Source organism: Pleurodeles waltl, chromosome 4_2, assembly GCF_031143425.1.
Source record: "Pleurodeles waltl isolate 20211129_DDA chromosome 4_2, aPleWal1.hap1.20221129, whole genome shotgun sequence".
NCBI lineage: Eukaryota > Metazoa > Chordata > Amphibia > Caudata > Salamandridae > Pleurodeles > Pleurodeles waltl.
This window is the reverse complement of record NC_090443.1, coordinates 851,670,484-851,693,199: the sequence shown is the minus strand read 5'-3', so window position 1 is coordinate 851,693,199 and position 22,716 is coordinate 851,670,484. Positions and strand designations below refer to the sequence as shown.

Here is a 22,716-nt window from a genome sequence, read left to right as displayed (position 1 = left end):
TATATAGGGCTTGTAAGTTCATCAAGAACCCTAGGTACCCAGAGCCAATAAATGAGCTGTACCTTGCAATGTGTTTTCATTCTATACGGGGTATACAGCAATTCATTTGCTGAAATATAAAGAGTGCAAAATAAGTATCAAGGAAACCTTTGTATTTCCAAAATGGGCACAAGATAAGGTGTTGAGAAGCAGTGGTCATTTGCTCATCTCTGAATTCCGGGGTCCCCATACTAGCATGTGAATTACAGGGCATTTCTCAAATAGTTGTCTTTTTTCCACACTTACATTTGGATGGAAAAAATGGAGAGAAAGACAAGGGGCAATAAAACTTGTTCTGCTATTCTGTGTTTCCCCAAGTTTCCCAATAAAAATGGTACTTCACTTACGTGGGTAGGCCTAATGCTCATGACATGAAACGCAACATGGACATATCACATTTTTACATTGAAATCTGACGTGTTTTTTGCAAAGTGCCTAGCTGTAGATTTTGGCCTCTAGCTCAGCCGGCAACAAGGGAAACCTACCAAACCTGTGCATTTTTGAAAATGAGACACCTAGGGGAATCCAGGATGGGATGACTTGTGACACCAGGTTCTGTTACCCAGAATCCTTGGCAAACCTCAAAATTTGGCCAAAAAACACCTTTTCCTCACATTTTGGTGACAGAAAGCTCTGGATTCTGAGAGGAGCCACAAATTTCCTTCCACCCAGCATTCCCCCAAGTCTCCGGATAAAAATGTTACCTCACTGTGTAGGCCTAGCGCCCGCTACAGAAAATGCCCAAAAACACAACGTGGACACATCACATTTTCCCAAAGAATACAGAACTGGTTTTTGGAAAGTGCCTAGCTGTGGATTTTGGCCTCTAGCTCAGCAAGCGCCTAAGGAAACCTACCACACCTGTGTTTTTTTGAAAACTAGACAACTAGGGGAATCCAAAATGGGATGACTTGTGGGGCTCTCACTAGGTTCTGTTACCCAGAATCCTTTGCAAACCTCAAAATGTGACCAAAAAACACTTTTTCCTCACATTTCAGTGACAGAAAGTTCTGGAATGTGAGGGGAGCCACACATTTCCTTCCACCCAGTGTTTTCCCAAGTCTCCCGATAAAAATGGTACCTCACTTGTGTGGGTAGGCCTACTGCCCGCGAAAGGAAATGCCCCAAAACACTATCTGAGCACATAAAAATGAACAAATACAAAACTACCTGTTTTTGTGGGGTGGGGGCACCTGCGTTTTTGGTCCTGGGCTCAGCAGCCATACAGGAAAACCTACAAAACCCAGACATTTCTGAAAACTTGACACCCAAGGTAGTCCAGGGAGGTGTGACTTGCGTGGATCCCCCAGTGTTTTCTTACCCAGAATCCTCAGCAAACCTCACATTTAGCTAAAAAATCTAATTTTTCTCACATTTCTGTGTGGGATCACCTCACCAGAACAAATTTCCTACCACCCAACGTTCCCCATAGTCTCCTGGTAGAAATGATACCTCACTTATGTAGGTGAGTCAAGTGCCTGTGACAGGGAAGAGCCAAAAACATGCTGAAATGGAGGGGGAACCGAAGAGGGTCCAAAAGGGCAGTTTTTTTTGGCGGACAAGTGGGGCAGAATTATTATCGGTATAGATGAGACAATGCTGGGTGGTAGGAATTTTGTGGATTCCTGAAGATTCCGGAAGGTTCCATCACAAAAATTTGGAAAATATGTGTGATTTCCAAAGAAGTTGGAGGTTTGCAGGGCATTGTGGGTAAGAAAATGGTGGGGGGTGCATGTGAAGCGCATGTGAAGCACATTACCCTGAACTCACTAGATATCTAGTTTTCAGATGTGTCTAGGTCTTGTGGATTTTGCTACATGGCAGCGTCCCAAAGTCCAAAAAGTGCAGCCTTCACCATTCCAAGTGGGACGATTTTGGGAGTTAACCAAGCTCTCAGGGCCCAAATGTAAAACCAAAACCCAAAATAATCAAAGGTCCTCTTGCCTGCCGTGGGATAATTTGTTTTAGTGTGCCGGGGGAGAGCTGAAAGACTGTTACCCCCTTCGGTTGGGGTGGGGGCATAACCATGCCATACTTGTTGGTAGCTACCACCACACTATTTTTTTTCTTTTATTCCCTGGAATCTAATAGACTTTCTGCCCCCCGGGGTGTGGATCGAGGGTAATTGCCCAATCTTGCCACTGGTGGGCAGAACAACTTTGACCCCATTTATTTGGTGGTAGGGGTATGGCCATACCCCCACCATCTTATTTTGAAAAAAATTCTTCCCTGGTCTCTGATGGGTTTTCTGCCCCCTTTGGGGGTGGATGGGCCTTTCAAAAAATAGGCCAATCTGCACCCAAGGGGGGCAGATATGTCCAACAGTAATGTGCCCCCATGGGGAGCGACCCTTGCCCAAGGGGCTGCCCCCCAAACAAAACACACATATACACACAAACCAATCCCTGGTGCCTAAGTAGTTTTTGCCCCTCCCCCCCAGGGGCAGATTGGCCAAATAGAAATAGGCCCATCTGCCTCCAAGGGGGGCAGAACTGGCCTAAAAACAATTTGCCCCCCCCCCCCAGGGAGCGACCCTTGCCTAAGGGGTCGCCCCCCTTATCAATATAAATGAAAATAAAAAAATCCCTGGTGTCTAGTGGCTTCTGCCCACCCAGGGGCAGATCGGCCTAATTAATATAGGCCAATCTGCCCCCAGGGTGGCAGAAAAGGCAGAATAAAAAATTGGCCCCAGGGGAGCGACCCTTGCCTAAGGGGTCGCTCCCCTTATCAATATAAATTTAAAAAAAAACATCCCTGGTGCCTAATGGCTTCTACCACCCCGGGGCAGATCAGGCTAAATAATATAGGCCGATCTGTCCCCAGGGAGGGCAGAAATGGCCTTAAATAAAATGGCCCCCTCAGGGAGCGGCCCTTGCCCAAGGGGCCACTCCCCTTATGACAATTTACAGAAAAAAAGAAAAATTCCCTGGTATGTAGTGGCCAACTGCAGCACGATCACTATGCGATTGTGCTTCAGGAATGCACAGATAGACATGAAATGGGAAAAGCCTTTCCTTCCCTTTTCATGCCTCCCTGCCTCCCCTGCCCCCCGTACTGAGGAGAAACTAATTAGTTTCTCCTCTGTCGAGCTGGAAGCTTTGCTTCCAGCACAACGGGAGTTGACCTCTGATGAGGTCAGGCCGCGTTGGTGCACTGACGTCATTAGACGTCACTGGTGGGGTGTGGGGGGTCAGGGGTGTAAGGGGAAGTAATTCCCCTTCCAGCCCTGCCCTGGGGGCTGGGGGAAAGGCCCTCGGGGGGAGCGCCTTCTTCACAAGTGCCTTTTTTGAAAAGTCATTAGCAGTGGGATTGGTCTACAGAGCTTCCTAGCCCAACCTAAACAGCCATTTTTTTAATATGAGTCAGCTGAAGAACAGCCATGTTCTTTTCCATAAAAATAAGTTCCCAAAGGCCTTGTCTATATGGCTCTAGCTTAGGACATGACCATACCCTGACCCAGTAAACCAAGGGTATCAAGGCTGCAAAATCACCAATCCTCTTTAGAGCCAAGTCAACATACAAGGGAACAATTGGCATGGATTGGGGAGGAATAAACCAGACCTTATAAAATGTATAATTTTATGAATAATTAGTTCCTAGATCCTGGGCGTTATGCAGAGTAGAATATTGTGAATATGTTACATTGTATTCCACAATAATTAGCGGAAATGAAGAAAATAGGAACCAAAGAACAATAGCCTGTATTTGGTGGTAAATTCTGACACAACTCAATCTGAATGGTAATGCCTGAGCTGAAGATTACAAAAGAGTCCAAGAACAAGTAGTAGTCGCTCACCAAGTACCTAAAGCCTGAGTTTGGAGCATCACAACACTTCCATAGACGAAGTCTGAAGTAGTAAAAGAATTGGCTTGTATGAATTTGGGAAGCACTATCAGCTATTTCTTTTCATACTACAGACAAGATGGCGGCCCCCAGTAAAATTTTCATTGACTCTCACATGATCACAAATTCACAAAAGGGTTTAACTGATATTTTGGGTAGGAACATGAACTAAGATGAGTGACAGGACAATTTAAAGCCATCCATCATCTCGGATCCAGAAACATGATAATTATACTGCATCTCCTCTACCCCAAATTCCGGCAGCTTCTACCTGCAATAACTGAGACATGAACTGCCTAGTGGTGTATAATGGGCACATTGCCTCCATGGAACTGCTATTAATGATCACCCAATGTTGGATATCTAGCCATCATTTAAAATTGGTTGTATGTCAATTATTTTTATTAGACAGATAACGACTAATACTATTCACTATTTCTGTGCTAAAAATGGAGTACAATTAGCTGGAATATAGCCCTATCTGAAAACACAGGTAAGTACAATTTGCTTTAATGTATGTTGCACCCGTCCTTGCGATTTTATGTGAGAGACAGGGTGTAAATGTGTATGTGTAAGCATTTGTTTGTGACTGAAAGTAAAGGTCAAATTACATGTGATGTCCATGATCTGTATTGATATAAAAGTAACGCTGTAGAACGCCTCACCACCCGGGGTCTAATCTTGCAATCTCAGGTGGATCCTAGTGCCCTAAGAGCTCAGAAAACCTCCTTCGTAAAATGCATATGTTCAAAAAAGACCACTTGACTCCTCACCTTACCTTACAGTTATTTAGCTGACTTGTTTTCCCACCCGTCCGCCCCCATACCTGTTTCCTACTTATTGTTGCTGATTTCTACTTGCCTTCCTTATATTTTGCTCTGCTTTTAACTGACCACCCTTGTATCAATGTAAGATGCTCTACGACTCTACACGGGTCTGGTAGAGGAGCGATTTAAAAATACCTATAAAATATAAATAAAGTAATAATGTTTCCCTCAAACTTAGCATTTTCTTTCACCTCAAACTCGGACTCGCCTTTCACATTTGAAAACTTGGAAAATGTTTTTCAATTTCTTATATTGTAAACACAGCCAGCTGTGTAAACATAAGTTTGATCCATCATCACCCTACACAACATACCATTGTGCAGATGGTTTCACCTCCATGTTTTATGCGCCTTTACCACGTTTCTGCAAAACCTCCCCATGACTCGTGTATGCTTTTTTTGTTCTAGGGCTTTCAATAGTTTCATAATTGAACATAAACTCATACAAAACCTTTCTCTAATGTATATGTCCCCATTATCGATGGCAAAAAGTATCTTTTAAGCACAGAGACAAAAAACTGGTAGTACAGGAGCACGTGTCTCTCGGGAAATTGTAAAGCTCATAAGTGCGATTTCAATTTTGTGTATTGCCAATTTTGTGGCAGTTAGTAGAAAGTTTAGATCTCATGTCAACAAGTTCAGTTGTCTATGAAGGACAATACTGTAGTGAGTAATAGTTTATTGGTTCACTTCAATGAAATGCAAATGGCATTTACTATTGTTTTCAGGTAGGAACTTGCAATAAAATTAAATTCTAAAGTGTATCTGCATTTCAAATCTTGTGGTAGATTTTTGTGTCAATACTAATTGGTTATAGAAAAATAAACAAGGTCATTGTTTAGAGAAAATTAAATGGGTGCCAGAATGTTGCAAACGCTTGCAATCAAAAGTGTACACATGTATTCTGTTATCTGAAGTGCCATTGAGGAGATATGTTTTTTAATTAAAGGTTGTTATTTATTTTTTCACAGCAATTTGGTTTTATCAGGGTGCGCACAGAGGTGCAGACAGCTCATTTCACCATGAGGAAAACAAATATAGTTCTCGATGAAGACTTTTTGCAGTCACTCATGGACCTTCCAGACCAATACATCTATGGAATGTATGCTAAATTCCTTAATGATTATGGTACACATTATGTAACATCTGGGACAATGGGCGGCATCTTTGAACATATCCTGGTTGTTAACAAAGCTCTCATGAGAAGTTTGGGTGAGTAAAAGTTATGCTATTTTATTGATCCATGTTATGGTATCCCACTTCATTTGAATGACTCAAATTCAGCATATCATGTGTAACTTAATCTCAATTGAGGAATGGCACAGAAAATTATGGTAAAAGTAGGAGTTGGCAAAATTGATAAACATCCTCGCATAGTAAATGTATGTTTGCAAAAATATAAGTATTATTCCAAATACGTTTTTGCGTACACAATGTCATAGAGGATGCGGACTGAAAACTTATTTGCACAAAAGACGTATTTTAGACATGGCACACATCAATTCAACAATTCCCATAATACATTTTCTGCTCAAACCAGTCTCAAACAGGGGAAAATTACACTTAAAAGCATAACTAGGAGGACTGCATAACATTCGCAAAATACTTGAGAAATAATAATATAGCTTTAGAGCCGCAGTAGCGGGCAATACCAGCCATTACATGCCTGCTGCAGCGTGCTGCAGCGCCTTGGAATCCTAGCTGTTATTCACCCTAAATAGTGGATCCTGTGCTAGAGGACGATGGATCGAAGCGACATAGGTTTGAGGGGATGTCATCAATGAGTGAGGTGATCATCAACAATAAACAATTTATAACAACAATTTGTAACAACTATACTCAATGACCACACCAGTTTATTAAGAAGTATTATGAATTTTATTCCCTATATTAGCAAAGCTAATATCACAAAGATACCTCTTAAACAAAAATGGTAAACCTTTAAGATCAATAATGGTTGGTTATATCTTCTCACGAATCTCAATCGGATTAAGGCAATCAAGCAAATTAATTCCAAAAGAATCACTTTAATAGTGTAAATATCAGTAATATTGGCAACGTATACATTAGTTCAGCATTCAAATGATCTCAAACATGTCATACGTATTTCAAATTAATCTCTCACTGAACACAGATTGGACTTCATGTGAAAAGAATTTAGTAACACAAATTTAGAAAAACTCTTATTCTAACTTAATGTAAAAATCAATATTATTATATTGTGCAGCAGTTAATATCACTTATTGCAGCTGGTACCTGAAAACAAAACATGACACATAACATTGCAATATTATATTTTACCCAATTATTAGAAACATCAACATGCAGTCTACTTCAGCCAGTGGACACCATCAGTTACAGCTAAACCCTCCTCGCTGCAAACTCTGAATCTCTAACAGCAACGACAATCCCAACAAAAACTCCAACTCCCTTCTACTACTCCCCTGATTTGTTATACTAAATTCTAAAAAGCTTATGATTGGTCAGTCCTTGGGGTGTTTATTTTCTAGCCAATCAACAACTAAATTGCTAACCTAAAATACAACAATTCAACATTAGCTGAAACATTTTCCTCGACTCAAATCTGTTCCTCTTCCGACTCGTCTCAGGTTCCATTGTCTCATCTCGGTTCAGTCACCGCTTCTCAGGAAGAAACATTTACTGTTGCCATCTTAATCCCATCCTCGAGAAAAGACCAGATATTAGTAACATTTTCAAACAATAGAACATTTCAACTTATGCAATGCTCGGTTAAAGCATGACCTTGTAGGACATAATGCAGCAACCCACTAGGGGTAGCTGTGGACACATCTACAGAAGATTCAAAATTACCCTTATATGAGCTCTGAATTATGGAACATAACCACAGCACTAGTCGAGAATTTTTGCTTTGTTTAAGACAGAAAGATCAACATTGCTACCTTTTCGTTTAAACATTATTCGTTCTTTCATGTTAATACATCAGACGTTTTAGTATAAAATCATTAATAAACATATTGGAAAAGTTTACACTCTCTCCAAGTGTTAAAGGCCCGAGGCGAAGACGAGGGTTTTTACAAGGGAGCGGTACTTTAATGTCCGGTATAGCCCAACTACAAAGGGCTACAAGGTTATTTGAACATTCTGCTACTTGAGGTTCTAATAAATAAAACAAAGGCCCAAAGGAGCCTGAATGGAATGAAATCCCCTTGGGCTCAGTGAGGCCTTTTATGGTGGAAAACACTTCATTCACCAGCTCTTGCATAAAAAAATGCTTTTGAATTTAAAGGCCCTGATAAGGGGTTGCACTTTAAATTCCAACTGATGTGTAAACCCCTCTTTACGCATGGCTCGGAATCATAAGTTTAGTTTTATTGGATGCATTTTACAACTCAATATTTGTTAAAGTTTGGCAGGTCAAACCTACCAAAATGTAACTTTAAATTGAAATGTACTTTTTGTGAGTACCACCTAAAAAGATTCAGACTTCATCAACCCTCCTGTTATTAAAATTATTAACAATAGATTTCAGCCATTACACAGACAGAAGAGCAAAGCGTGGATAGAGCTGAAAAAAGCAGCAGTGTGTTTTGTGATGTCATTACAAATGCAGAAGGCATCTGAGACAGGATTACTAGATATGTATCATTGGGCTATCAGAGTCACAATTGACAATTCCACCAACTGGATTAAAAGAAACAACTTCATCAGAGGTGTAATGCCCATGTAATATCCTTTTTAGGCAAATATTTTAAATGAGGTACTTTTGGCCTATGGTGCAGAGAATACCTGCTTATACCAATATATCTCTCCTTATCCTTTTAAACAGACTACAAGATGTCATGATCTCTGCTTAGTATGAATTCTGGGTCAGCCCACAGACAGTTCAAGTCCAGGTCTGGGAAATTATCTCAATGTGCTGATGTCAGGAGTGGGCAGATATGGATATGTGAAAAATTATCTCAGCTGAATGCACTTTATAAACTACAGCAAGTAGATCAGATCAAAGCCTGGCTCAAAGAGTAACAGTTTCAGCATTTCCCAATGCTCTTCAAAGATAGTTTCTTTACTTTACTTTATATTTCTCATTTGATCATTCTGACCTTTGCATACAAACATTACAAACATTTAATAAGGAGTGTAACTGAGGAGGGGAGTGGGATGGGAGGATCCATTGGGGGAGGGGAAATGAGTGCCACATGCCTTGAAATTGAAGGGAGGTGTGAAGGCCATCACATGTGAGTGTGGTGGATATTAAACCACATGCAGAATTATGTTTAGATTGATTTCATCTGGCCTTGGCAGCTTATGGTTGGATACGTCTTTAGGCGTTGTCCAAAGGAACGGAACAGAGTGTGCTTATGTGACAGTTGGGGTGAAAGGGTCCCATACAGTGAAAGTCCATGTTTGTTAATTCTTGTTTGTGCACCTCTTCTGACATCCTATGACTGATGGTTCGCAACTGAGGAATGGAAGAATGGCACAGGTGTTCTCATGCTAGGGAGTGTTGAGGGGGGTTATCATGGTCCTGATTTATTGTGCCAGACTTCTTGTCTTACTCGAGACTGTGTTCTCGTGTTGCACCTTTGTTAAAGCCTCCTGTATTCTTCATGACTCGTGAGGCAGGCAGAGAGGCATAGGGTTTTTAAATTTTCCCTACAGTGTTGAGAAATCCTGCAAATGTCTTCGTGTTTCTGGGTTTTAGTCCCCCAGGAGAAGAGTCAAAGTGTTTTCTTTTGGTCTACCATTTGTGTTCTCCAGGTAATTAATTCTGCCCTTTGAGTACCACTCACGTTTAAGGAGGAAGTTAGTTCTTTTATGCGCCAGTTTGCTTTTGAGTACTACTGGGTATCAATAATCTGATGTAAAAATTGAATATCCAGACACCCAAAACAACTATCTTCCTCCAGTAATTCACCATCTAACTGGAAGGGGTCTTTGGGAGTGTACTTGGCTCCCATGTTCCTCGCTTCAGGCTTTGGTGAGTTGTTGACCAATGATTTCTCTCTGACACCATACTGTAAGGAGCTCAAAAGAGCATTTAGTCCCATTTCAGTGTAGGGCATCATAATTACATCAATTGTTTACTTCATTTGTTTGCCTTAGACTTACAATTGCTTTTCTATGATTATGATCTGGTAGATATCTGGAGCTATGTTATCCCTCATGAGTGGTGTATTCCTTCTGTTCCTATATTAATGGCCCCCGTCTGAGGATATTGGCTTGCTGTTGGTGCTGAGGTACTCAAGATGAAGGGTGTTTGACATTTGAAATGACAATACAATCATATTGCACCATTCCTTCATTGGTTGCATTTACTTACTGAAGGGTAGAGATAAACTGAACAGCTCTGAATGTGATGGCTTAGGTACATAGATGTATTTATCACGTATTTATTTGGTGAGATTCTGGCGCTAGGGTGCTTGTCACCATCACTAAAAGCAGCTATCATAAGGGGTCAGGACCTTAACAGGTGTACCTCTTGCAGGCCACTCTTTAATCCTGATTAAATGTGATATTAAGATCCTTGCCAAACACTAGTCCATCCAGCTCAGAATGGACCTATGCTTGTGGAATGAGAAGAAGACTTTGATTTCCTGAATACGAAGGCCTTCAACTCACTCAGTTGGAATTGGCTGCACAAAGTCCTTTAGCATATTACTTTCATCCTACCGACAGGTCTTATATTAGGTCTTGAGGTAATACATCTTCAATCTTCTCTTTAAACACGGGTATGAGGCATGTTTGTCTACTCTCACCCATGTTACTTACTTTAGGCACTGAACCGTTCAGTATATTATGCCTGTCACGACTTGAGAACTGCAGTATCAGGAATGGTAGTATCAGTAGTCTGGAAATTATGTTCTGTTAATTGCAATCCAGTCAAAGAAGTTTGTCCTTGAGATACTGAAAACAGTTTGCAATTTTCTCACAACTATTGGGTTTAAAGTTCAAGATAATTTCTTTGGTTGGTTGGGGATTTTCATACAAGGAGCTGTATTATGAATAGAACACAGTTTTCCTGTGTGCACTATGGCGCACCTTTCAAAAGGTGAGTCGGGTGCAAACAGGGACAGTCCACTGTATTACAAAGAATGCGCTGCCCTCAGGGTAGCCACAAACTCGCACTGCCCTGAGGGCAGCACATTCAAGTGAAATATGGAGCAGAAGTTTAAAAGCTGCTTCATGTTTCACAGTGCAGGCAGCAATCCATCTGCACTTTCAAGAGGGGTGGGATATCTCCTTGCAGGCAAGTGCAGGGAGTGACTGCATCCATCCACAGGGTGATGGCTGAGGGGTCCATTGGACCCCTCCTTTTCCCTCTCCACAGGGGCACACTCAAAGTGATCCACCTTTTTGTGGCACACTTTCATTGCTTCTCCTAAAAGCATGTTTGCCTCTGCATCCATGTCCATTATACAACACAGTCACAGAGTAAAAGTGATTACCTCATTTGCATGGGGCCAAGACCCCAAGCAAATGATGGAATGCCATGTTATGATAACACAGTTGTATCATGAGTGCCAGCGCTCTCAGTATTACAGAAGGGGCGCACAAGCTTCTGCACACCCTTTGTAATACCATTGTGCCCCAGGGCACACAAAGCAGACACACTTAACCCTGGGGCACAATGTATAATATATATTGCCCCTGATGTCAGACACAACTTTGCTGGGCATAGAATGAGTTTCTATATTTGGAGAATCAACATCAGACACTGTGAAAAGAACTTCTATGATGACAACATTATTCATGTAATAACTGATACTGTCAAAATGGGCAAATGTCTGCTTTCCACAAGGGGCTTGATTACTTCTGTAAAAATGTTTTTCCTCCTAAAGCTCCAGTATGTAAAGTAATACAGTTATCATATGATCACTGTAGGAAAATGTTGCTTCTTGCATGATCACCCCCATGTTTTTGGACAGTGCTGCTGATGTTTCAGACTCTGCTAGCCAGGCCCCAGTATATGTGCACTGGCCCACTAAATCATGTTGAATTTGCTATAATCTTAATTGGCATGTGTTAGACTTTTCATCCTTGGCGTGGTCTCCCTTAACTTTTTGCCTCTGTTCCCCAGGTTGTTGATGTGTGCTGGACTCTGATTTTACTGTTTTTGTTACTCTGGGCACTTTACCACTGCTAACCAGTGCTAAAGTGCAAGTGCTCCTGTTTAAATTGTATGTAAGTGGTTTATCCATGATTGGCATATTTGAATTACTAGTAAGTCCCTAGTAAGGTGCACTAGAGGTGCCAGGGCCTGTAAATCAAATGCTACTAGTGGGCCTGCAGCACTGGTTGTGCCACCCACATAAGTAGCTCTGTAATCATGTCTCAGACCTGCCACTGCAGTGTCTGTATGTGTAATTTTACACTGTAAATTCGACTTGGCAAGTGTACCCACTTGCCAGGTCTAAACCTTCCCTTTCCTTACATGTAAGGCACCCATAAGGTAGGCCCTAGCTAGCCCCAAGGGCTGGGTGCAGTGTATGGATAAGGTAGGACATATAGTAATGTGGTTTATATGTCCTAACAGTGAAATACTGCCAATTTCGTTTTCACTGTTGCAAGGTCTGTCTCTCTCATAGGATAATATGGGGGCTACCTTTAAATATGATTAAAGTGTAGATTCCCCTAGAGAGTAGATGGACATGTGGAGTTTGGGATCCCTGAACTCACAATTTAAAAATACATCTTTTAGTAAAGTTGATTTTAAGATTGTGAGTTTGGAAATGCCACTTTTAGAAAGTGAGCATTTTCTTGCTTAAACCATTCTGTGACTCTGCCTTGTTTGTGGATTCCCTGTCTGGGTCAGTTTGACAGTTGGGTTGTTTTTCACCTCACACCAGACAGTGACACAAAGGGAGCTGGGGTGTAATCTGCATTTCCTGATTAGCCATCTCTGCTAGGAGGGAGGGGTGGAGTGGTCACTCTCATCTGAAAGGACTGTGCCTGCCTCTGACAATGCTGTCTCCAACCCCCTGGTGTGTGTCTGAGGCCTTGCCTGGGCAAGGCAGGATTTCACAAGAAGGTGTGAGTCCCCTTTGAAGGAAGGTGACTTCAAAGACTAAAATGGGTATAAGAAGGGCACCCAAACTTACAAACTTCAGAAACACTTCTGGAACCAAGAGGAACCTCTGCCTGGAGAAGAGCTGATAGCTGAGGAAAACGTGCTGCCCTGCCTGTGACTGTGCTTTGTGGAGCTTTCCTGCAGTGCTGCTTCTGCCAGAGTAAGAGGGCAAAGACTGGACTTTGTGTGCCTTCCATCTTGAAGAAGAAATCTCCAAGGGCTTGATGTAGAGCTTGCCTCCTGTTGTTGAAGTCTCAGGGATAGCAAAGACTTCTTCCTGCCAGCACCTGGAGTCTCTGGAGAGACCCCTACTCTGCTCTGTGGTGCCCTTCCAGTTCCTGGGACCCTGAAAGGAGAGGCTGGCAGCCTAAGGACAAAAATACACGCACCGAGCGCCGTGCGGAGAAAAGATCGACGCGAATCCGATCGCGGCTGAGAAAACGACGCGACGCCGGTTCCGCAGCTGAGAAACGACGCCGCAGGAAACGCGACCGAAAAACCGACGCCCGGAGCAGGAGAAACGACGCGCAGCATCGCTGACGGAGGCTGAGAGATCGCACCCTGCGCCGCGGGACTTTCGGATCGTCGTGTGGCTGGCTTTTTCAACACGCACCGCCGTGCCGAGTGGTTTTCGACGCACACAGCCGTGCAGGGTTACTTTCGACGCACACCGCCCGTGCGGGGTTATTTTTGACGCAAACCAGGTACATTTACACGCTAGCAGCGCTAGTGTGTTGTTACAACTACCTAAAGACTCTTTTTATTTTTAAACCTTTAAAAAATCATAACTTGACTTGTGTATGTTGGATTTTTGTCGTTTTGGTCTTGTTTTGTCTAGATAAATATTTCCTATTTTTCTAAACTGGTGTTGTGTCATTTTGTAGTGTTTTCATTAAGTTACTGTGTGTGTTGGTACAAATACTTTACGCCCAGCACTCTGAGGTTAAGCCTACTGCTCTGCCAAGCTACCAAGGGGGTAAGCAGGGGTTAGCTGAGGGTGATTCTCTTTTATCCTAACTAGAGTGAGGGTCCTTGCTTGAACAGGGGGTAACCTGACTGTCAACCAGAGACCCCATTTCTAACATTGGTGACCAGCGGTCGGGATTGGACTTGTATTTGTACTTGACATACAGTAATTAAGTGTACACTACGGTTTTGATCTCAGACCACTACGTGACCACATACTACTAGTCTTGTGATTTTTTTTGTTTTTTACTTGGACTGTTTTTTCTCTGCATTCAGTTTCTTTTTTTTTTTTCGCTGATCCCGTGATTGACTTTTCTGGAACTTCATTTGAGAACTTGCTTTTCTGTTTTTGGAACTGTGCATATTTTTTTAACCTCTCATCATGTCTCAGTCTGGAGATGCCCTAGCTGAAGCTGCTTTTGACTTGGAGAAATTGGAGAGCTACAAAGTGGCTCAGTTGAAGCAGTTTTGTAGTAATGTTGGCTGTCCCATTAAGAGCTCATCCAAGAAGGATGAGCTGCAAAAGGCGCTGAGGGCCTGGGTGACAGCCAAAGCAGCTGAGGGGCACACAGATGAGGAGCCAGAGGGGGAAGAGGAGTTGCAAGTCACTCACACTGATGTAGTGGGTGGGCCTGCTATGTCTCAGGGGAGAATCTCCAGGGCAGGTAGCAGTGTGTCCTCCAAGAGTCTGACACCTGGAGAGTTACAGGACAGACAGGCAGAGAGGGAGTACCAATTGGAGCTGAAAAAGCTCAGTCTAGAGGTGGAACAGAGGAAGCTGGCCCTTGAGGAAAGGAAGATAAACATGGCTCATGAGCTCAGTTTAAAAGAGATTGATCAGAGGAGTCAGTCCAGTAAGGATGGTGGCAGCAATTCTACAGTGCAGCCTGAGAGAAGGGTACACATCCCAAAAGACCTTGTAAGGGATTATAAGAGGGAGGATGATATCTACTTGTGGTTCAAGGGTTATGAGTCAGCTCTCCACATGAACCTGGTCCCTGAAGCTCATTGGGGGGCAGCCCTGTGGAAGCATTTTGAGGCAGAGGGGAGGGACACACTGACGGCCTTAGGGGATGCTCAGAGTCTCACCTACCCTGCCATGAAGGAGGCCTTACTTACCAGGTATGGTCTCACCCCTGAGCAGTACAAGGAGAAGTTTAGGTCCTACAAGAGAAAGGAATCCCAAACCTGGTTGGAATGTGTTGATTCTTGTTGCAGGTCACTGGATGGTTGGGTGAAGGGCAGTAAGGTAAACACATATGAGGGGCTTTACAATTTAATTGCTTGGGAGCACTTGTACAGTTTATGTTTTCCAGAGCTGCGCCAGCACCTCATTGACAGCAAGCTGACTGACCCCAGGAAGCTTTCACAGGAAGCGGACCGCTGGGAGAGCACCAGGGTCCAGAAGAGGTATGGGGGAGACCACGCCAAGGGTGGGCAGGGTCCCTCTCAGAAGAAAGGGGGGGGTAAGGGCAAACAGGATGAGTTCTCTAAAGGGCCCCAAACTGATTCCCAGGGTAAGGATTCCCAACCCCCCAGTGAAAAGAAGTCATGGTTTTCCAAAGGGAAGCCAGTGACAGGTGGTCCCCTACGTAAGTGCTATTCATGTGACCAGGTGGGTCATGTGAGGGGGGACCCCAAATGCCCCAAAAGTACACCGGCACCCACTGGTGCACCGTCCCAGGGTTTGGCCAGTGTAGCGCTTGGGGAGGAGTTGGTTTCAGGTGGGTGGGAACCAGCAGAAATGACCCTTGTCTCACTAGGGGACAGTGAGATGGTCCAGAGAAACCTAGTGCCTGATAACACTAAGAAGTACAGGCAATGGGTGACCATCAATGGACAGAGGGTGGAGGCTCTAAGAGACACAGGAGCCAGTGTGACTACAGTGAGGAGTCACCTGGTGTCTGAAGAGCAGATTGATCCCCGGGTACTTCACCAAGTAGTTGCAGTAGACAATTCTGAGCGCCTCTGCAGAGTGGCGCAGGTTCCCTTTGAATGGGGGGGGGGGTCTCAGGTTCCTGGAAAGTAGCTGTGAGTCCAACCATGCCTGTTGATTGTTTGCTAGGCAACGACCTGGAAGATTCCCCTTGGAAGGAGGTGGAACACAGGTCTCACTTGGAGATGTTGGGTCTGCCTGGGTGGGTATGCGTATCCACCCGGTCTATGGCAGCCAATCAGGGTAGTCAAGAGCCCCTGGAGCCTGAAACAGTGGCCCAGGGGACCGCCAAGAAGAGGAAAGGCAGGAGGCGCGGGAAACCCGCCCCAGAAGTTCCCACGGTCCGGGAGGAGGCAGAGCCTGAGGGTGATGCCCCGGAACCTACAGGGGAACAGGTGGCTGAACTGGGGGAGGTCCCTGAGCTGTCGCAGTGGCAGCAGGAAGGGGGACCCACCAGGGAAGTATTCTGCACAGCGCAGAAGGAGTGCCCTACTCTTGAGGGACTGCGGCAGCAGGCTGCAGCCCAGGCGGCTGGCAAGGCGCCAGGTACTCACCTGATTTATTGGGAGGATGGCCTCCTGTATAGTGAGCCTAAGGTTCCTGAGCCGGGGTCAGCTCGTATGCTGGTGGTACCCCAGGACTTCAGGACCTTCCTACTGGGTTTGGCTCATGATGTGCCTTTGGCAGGACATCTAGGGCAGGACAAGACCTATAAGAGGCTTGTCTCCCACTTTTACTGGCCCTTGATGAACAAGCAGTCGGCTGCTTATTGTAGATCTTGTCAGACTTGTCAGGCAAGTGGCAAGAGTGGGGGGAAATGCAAAGCTCCCCTCCAACCTTTACCGGTAGTCAGTACTCCCTTTGAAAGGGTAGGAATTGACATTGTGGGGCCTCTGGATCCCAAGACAGCCATGGGCAACAGGTTCATCCTGGTCTTGGTGGACCACGCCACACGGTACCCAGAAGCTATTCCTCTAAGGACGGTCACTGCCCCCGTGGTGGGACGTGCCCTGATGGGGGTTTTTACCCGCATGGGGTTCCCCAAGGAGGTCGTATCTGATAGAGGTACAAACTTCATATCCACTTATATGAAGTCTCTGTGGAAGGTGTGTGGGGTAACCTACAAGTTCACCACCCCTTACCACCCCCAAAGTAATGGTCTGGTTGAGAGATTCAACCGCACCTTGAAAGGCATGATTCAGGGCCTGTCAGAGCCCTTGAGGCGTAAGTGGGACGTCCTCTTGCCATGCCTTCTGTTCGCTTACAGGGAGGTGCCTCAAAAGGGACTTGGCTTTAGCCCCTTTGAGCTCATCTATGGCCACCCTGTGAGGGGACCGCTCAGTCTGGTGAAGGAGGCTTTGGAGGAAGCTCCTAGTAAACCACCCCAGGATGTATTTAGCTACATGCTGGCACTAAGAAACCAGACTGCCCGCTTCAGGAGTCTCGCTCAGGAGAACCTGGAAGCAAGCCAGGAGGATATGAAACGGTGGTACGACCAGAATGCCACTCTGGTTGAGTTTCAGCCTGGGCAAAAAGTGTGGGTCATGGCACCAGTGGAGCCTAGGGCTCTCCAAGATAAGTGGACTGGGCCTTTTGAGGTGGTGGAAAGAAAGAGTGAAGTCACCTATCTGGTAGACTTGCAATCCCCCAGGAACCCCTTAAGGGTCCTACATGTCAACCGCCTCAAACCACACTTTGAGCGAACTGAGCTATCCATGCTTCTAGCGACAGATGACGGGGTGGAGGAAGAGAGTGAGCCTCTTCCTGACCTCCTGTCTGCAGGAGAGAAAGATGGGTCTGTGGAGGGAGTGATCCTCTCCCCCTCCCTGACTGAGGAACAGCAGAGGGACTGTCGCCACGTGCTGGGACAGTTCGCCTCGCTGTTTTCCCTGATCCCAGGAGTCACACACCTGTGCACACATGATGTGGACACTGGGGACAGTACACCTGTTAAACATAAGGTTTACAGGGTGACTGACAGGGTGAGGGCTTGCATTAAGGAGGAAGTCTCCAAAATGTTAAACCTAAGGGTTATTGAGCACTCCAACAGTCCTTGGGCCAGCCCAGTGGTCTTGGTCCCAAAGGCTGCTGCTCCTGGTGCCACTCCAGAACTTAGGTTCTGTGTGGACTACCGGGGTCTCAATGCGGTCAGCAAGACTGACGCACACCCCATCCCCCGAGCTGATGAGCTCATTGATCGGTTAGGAGCTGCCAAGTACCTCAGTACGTTTGATTTAACATCTGGGTACTGGCAGATTGCCTTAACTGAAGGGGCAAAGGAGAGGTCAGCATTCTCTACCCCAGATGGGCACTTCCACTTCAATGTGATGCCCTTTGGGATGAAGAATGCCCCTGCCACCTTTCAGAGGTTGGTCAACCAGGTGTTGGCAGGACTGGATGAGTTCAGTGCCGCCTACCTGGATGACATTGCTGTGTTTAGTTCCACATGGGAGGAACACCTGCAACACCTCTGGAGAGTGTTAGAGGCCCTGCAGAAGGCAGGCCTCACTATTAAGGCGAGCAAGTGCCAAATAGGGCAGGGTTCTGTTGTGTACTTAGGACACCAGGTGGGGAGTGGCCAGGTGGCACCCCTACAGCCTAAGATTGACACGATTCTGGCTTGGGAGCCTCCCAAGACCCAGACTGAAGTGAGAGCCTTTTTAGGTCTCACAGGATACTACCGGAGGTTTGTTAAGGGATATGGTACCATTGTTACCCCCTTAACTGAGTTGACTTCTAAGAAGCAACCCAAGAAAGTGATCTGGACAGAGGCTTGCCAGAACGCTTTTGATGCCCTGAAGGCTGCCATGTGCACAGCACCTGTGCTGAAGGCACCTGACTACTCCACGGAGTTTGTTGTGCAAACAGACGCCTCAGAGCATGGTATTGGAGCAGTACTCTCACAGCTGAATGAAGAGGGCCTAGATCAACCCGTAGCCTTCATTAGCAGGAGGTTACTACCCAGGGAACGTAGGTGGAGTGCCATAGAACGTGAAGCGTTTGCTGTGGTCTGGGCACTGAAGAAGCTAAGACCCTACTTGTTTGGGACTCACTTCCGAGTTCAGACCGACCACAGACTCCTCAGATGGTTAATGCAGATGAGGGGTGAGAATCCAAAACTGTTGAGGTGGTCCATTTCCCTACAGGGGATGGACTTTACGGTGGAACATCGACCCGGTACAGAGCACGCCAATGCTGATGGTCTGTCCAGGTTCTTCCGCCTTAGTGATGAGAACTCCCATGAGGTTGGGTAGTTGCTCCCCACTTTTAGCTGGGGGGGACACGTGTTAGACTTTTCATCCTTGGCGTGGTCTCCCTTAACTTTTTGCCTCTGTTCCCCAGGTTGTTGATGTGTGCTGGACTCTGATTTTACTGTTTTTGTTACTCTGGGCACTTTACCACTGCTAACCAGTGCTAAAGTGCAAGTGCTCCTGTTTAAATTGTATGTAAGTGGTTTATCCATGATTGGCATATTTGAATTACTAGTAAGTCCCTAGTAAGGTGCACTAGAGGTGCCAGGGCCTGTAAATCAAATGCTACTAGTGGGCCTGCAGCACTGGTTGTGCCACCCACATAAGTAGCTCTGTAATCATGTCTCAGACCTGCCACTGCAGTGTCTGTATGTGTAATTTTACACTGTAAATTCGACTTGGCAAGTGTACCCACTTGCCAGGTCTAAACCTTCCCTTTCCTTACATGTAAGGCACCCCTAAGGTAGGCCCTAGGTAGCCCCAAGGGCAGGGTGCAGTGTATGGATAAGGTAGGACATATAGTAATGTGGTTTATATGTCCTAACAGTGAAATACTGCCAATTTCGTTTTCACTGTTGCAAGGTCTGTCTCTCTCATAGGATAATATGGGGGCTACCTTTAAATATGATTAAAGTGTAAATTCCCCTAGAGAGTAGATGGACATGTGGAGTTTGGGATCCCTGAACTCACAATTTAAAAATACATCTTTTAGTAAAGTTGATTTTAAGATTGTGAGTTTGGAAATGCCACTTTTAGAAAGTGAGCATTTTCTTGCTTAAACCATTCTGTGACTCTGCCTTGTTTGTGGATTCCCTGTCTGGGTCAGTTTGACAGTTGGGTTGTTTTTCACCTCACACCAGACAGTGACACAAAGGGAGCTGGGGTGTAATCTGCATTTCCTGATTAGCCATCTCTGCTAGGAGGGAGGGGTGGAGTGGTCACTCTCATCTGAAAGGACTGTGCCTGCCTCTGACAATCTTGTCTCCAACCCCCTGGTGTGTGTCTGAGGCCTTGCCTGGGCAAGGCAGGATTTCACAAGAAGGTGTGAGTCCCCTTTGAAGGAAGGTGACTTCAAAGACTAAAATGGGTATAAGAAGGGCACCCAAACTTACAAACTTCAGAAACACTTCTGGAACCAAGAGGAACCTCTGCCTGGAGAAGAGCTGATAGCTGAGGAAAACGTGCTGCCCTGCCTGTGACTGTGCTTTGTGGAGCTTTCCTGCAGTGCTGCTTCTGCCAGAGTAAGAGGGCAAAGACTGGACTTTGTGTGCCTTCCATCTTGAAGAAGAAATCTCCAAGGGCTTGATGTAGAGCTTGCCTCCTGTTGTTGAAGTCTCAGGGATAGCAAAGACTTCTTCCTGCCAGCACCTGGAGTCTCTGGAGAGACCCCTACTCTGCTCTGTGGTGCCCTTCCAGTTCCTGGGACCCTGAAAGGAGAGGCTGGCAGCCTAAGGACAAAAATACACGCACCGAGCGCCGTGCGGAGAAAAGATCGACGCGAATCCGATCGCGGCTGAGAAAACGACGCGACGCCGGTTCCGCAGCTGAGAAACGACGCCGCAGGAAACGCGACCGAAAAACCGACGCCCGGAGCAGGAGAAACGACGCGCAGCATCGCTGACGGAGGCTGAGAGATCGCACCCTGCGCCGCGGGACTTTCGGATCGTCGTGTGGCTGGCTTTTTCAACACGCACCGCCGTGCCGAGTGGTTTTCGACGCACACAGCCGTGCAGGGTTACTTTCGACGCACACCGCCCGTGCGGGGTTATTTTTGACGCAAACCAGGTACATTTACACGCTAGCAGCGCTAGTGTGTTGTTACAACTACCTAAAGACTCTTTTTATTTTTAAACCTTTAAAAAATCATAACTTGACTTGTGTATGTTGGATTTTTGTCGTTTTGGTCTTGTTTTGTCTAGATAAATATTTCCTATTTTTCTAAACTGGTGTTGTGTCATTTTGTAGTGTTTTCATTAAGTTACTGTGTGTGTTGGTACAAATACTTTACGCCCAGCACTCTGAGGTTAAGCCTACTGCTCTGCCAAGCTACCAAGGGGGTAAGCAGGGGTTAGCTGAGGGTGATTCTCTTTTATCCTAACTAGAGTGAGGGTCCTTGCTTGAACAGGGGGTAACCTGACTGTCAACCAGAGACCCCATTTCTAACAGCATGTTTAACTTATCTATCAGTCCCTATTGTATAGTACAAAGTGTACCAAAGCCTGTAAGATAAATGTCACTTGTGGACTGCAGCAAACATTGTACCACCACTAGAGTGACTGTGCAAATCATGACTGCAGACCTACTACGGTAGCCAGTCCTATTATTAAGTTACCCCTAAGTAGTCCTTAATGCACAATAAGGCAGAGCACATTATATTTAAAAGAAAGGCATGCAGAAGTTTAAGTTAAGATTCTTACCATGATAAAGCCCCAAAAGCTATTTTCTCTTCAGCAGGGTTAACTGTTCAATAAGGAAGCATTGTGATAAAATATTAAAATTAAATAATGTTCTCTCCACTTAGGAGATGGCTACAAATGTCATTCTTGTACTTTTTAAAATACTTATAACCAGGCCAAGTTACTGGTAAAGTTAGATTTGCATTAGATATTTTAGAAAAGGCACCTTTAAAAAGTCACCTTTTAGCTGCCTAATGCCCCAACCCCAATTTGTGACCACAGAGGAGGGGTTGCTCATTTCCCAGCTACAGCTCTAGTGTGGGCACAGGGAAAGAAAGGTTCTACCATGTTGGTTTTAGTTGGAGAGGGGCACTGTTGGATTGTTTGCAGAAGGACACACAGGAACTGCTGTGAAAGTGGGTTCAACTGCCTTTGGAAGCTTTTTTCCCTATTGGTTAAGGAGGGGCCAGGAGTCACTTTTAGCTATAGGCTAGTGCCAGGAATCAATGTGGCACCCTGGGACGCCTTCTTCAGAACACTACCAGATCTGTGGAAGACAGAAGAAGGACTTCACCTGCTGTTGAGACTTGTGAGGAGACCTGAAGGGTTGACCTGCTTCCTCTTTTACCTATAGCAAAGAAGTTGACTCCAAAGTTCAGTTGGCTGACCTCCTGTTAGGCTACAGTGAAACCACAAGATGCTAGAATCCCCTTTCTTGCAGAGCCCCATTGCCCAGTTACAACTAGACCTGCTGTGGACTCTGTTGATTGCTTCTGCTGGATTCCAAGTGCTGTTCCTGAAGTCCTTGGACCCTTTGCTGTGTCAAAGTGTACTACGCCTAACATCCTGAAAAAACTGGGACTTAAAATCTGTTTGTCTCCAAAGACTTCAGAAGGAACGGGATAAGCATGACAGGTCAATCAGATGAAGGCGGGTTGTCACTGGTTTAAAGACTCAGGTTTCATGATCTTAGAGTTTTTCTGCAGCAGCAAAACCACTACAGCAGGATGTTGCAGAGAGCCTGTCCAGCCTTGTGGAATCCTGTCAGCTACAGCTTTCAGCCTTTTATTGCTGGAAGAATCCAAGCTCCAAAAAAGAGCTTAGGTAAAAATGTGCACCAGAGAGCTGCACCAAGATTATCTGGCTTGGAGAGACATTCCATGGACATGAACTTTGAATTCCTCCCACTCTGAGCATTTCTGATAAAAGTCAACAACTTCACCAAGACTTCATTCAATGCTGTCCGACCTTGTGGAGCCCTTCTAGGCTGCTTGTTGTTGCCTTGCCCCACTGAGGAGGTCTGACTTCCACTTCAGAGAGGTAAAATTCCCTACTGGGATGAACCTGGTTTCTGCATCTAACCCATGTTCTATCACGGTCTGCCTTCAATTGCGTCTAGCTCCTGGTC

The 22,716-nt window shown here is 45.2% G+C and overlaps 1 protein-coding gene across 2 annotated transcripts in view; it reads left to right on the top strand.

Annotated features, from left to right (window-relative positions):
* Positions 1-22,716, top strand: part of C8A (complement C8 alpha chain) — a 348,185-nt gene that overhangs the window by 155,694 nt on the left and 169,775 nt on the right. For both annotated transcript variants that reach the window (XM_069232593.1, XM_069232592.1), the window contains exon 7: positions 5,681-5,921. In XM_069232593.1, the coding sequence (XP_069088694.1) occupies positions 5,681-5,921 (241 nt within the window). The remainder of the gene's footprint in view (positions 1-5,680; positions 5,922-22,716) is intronic.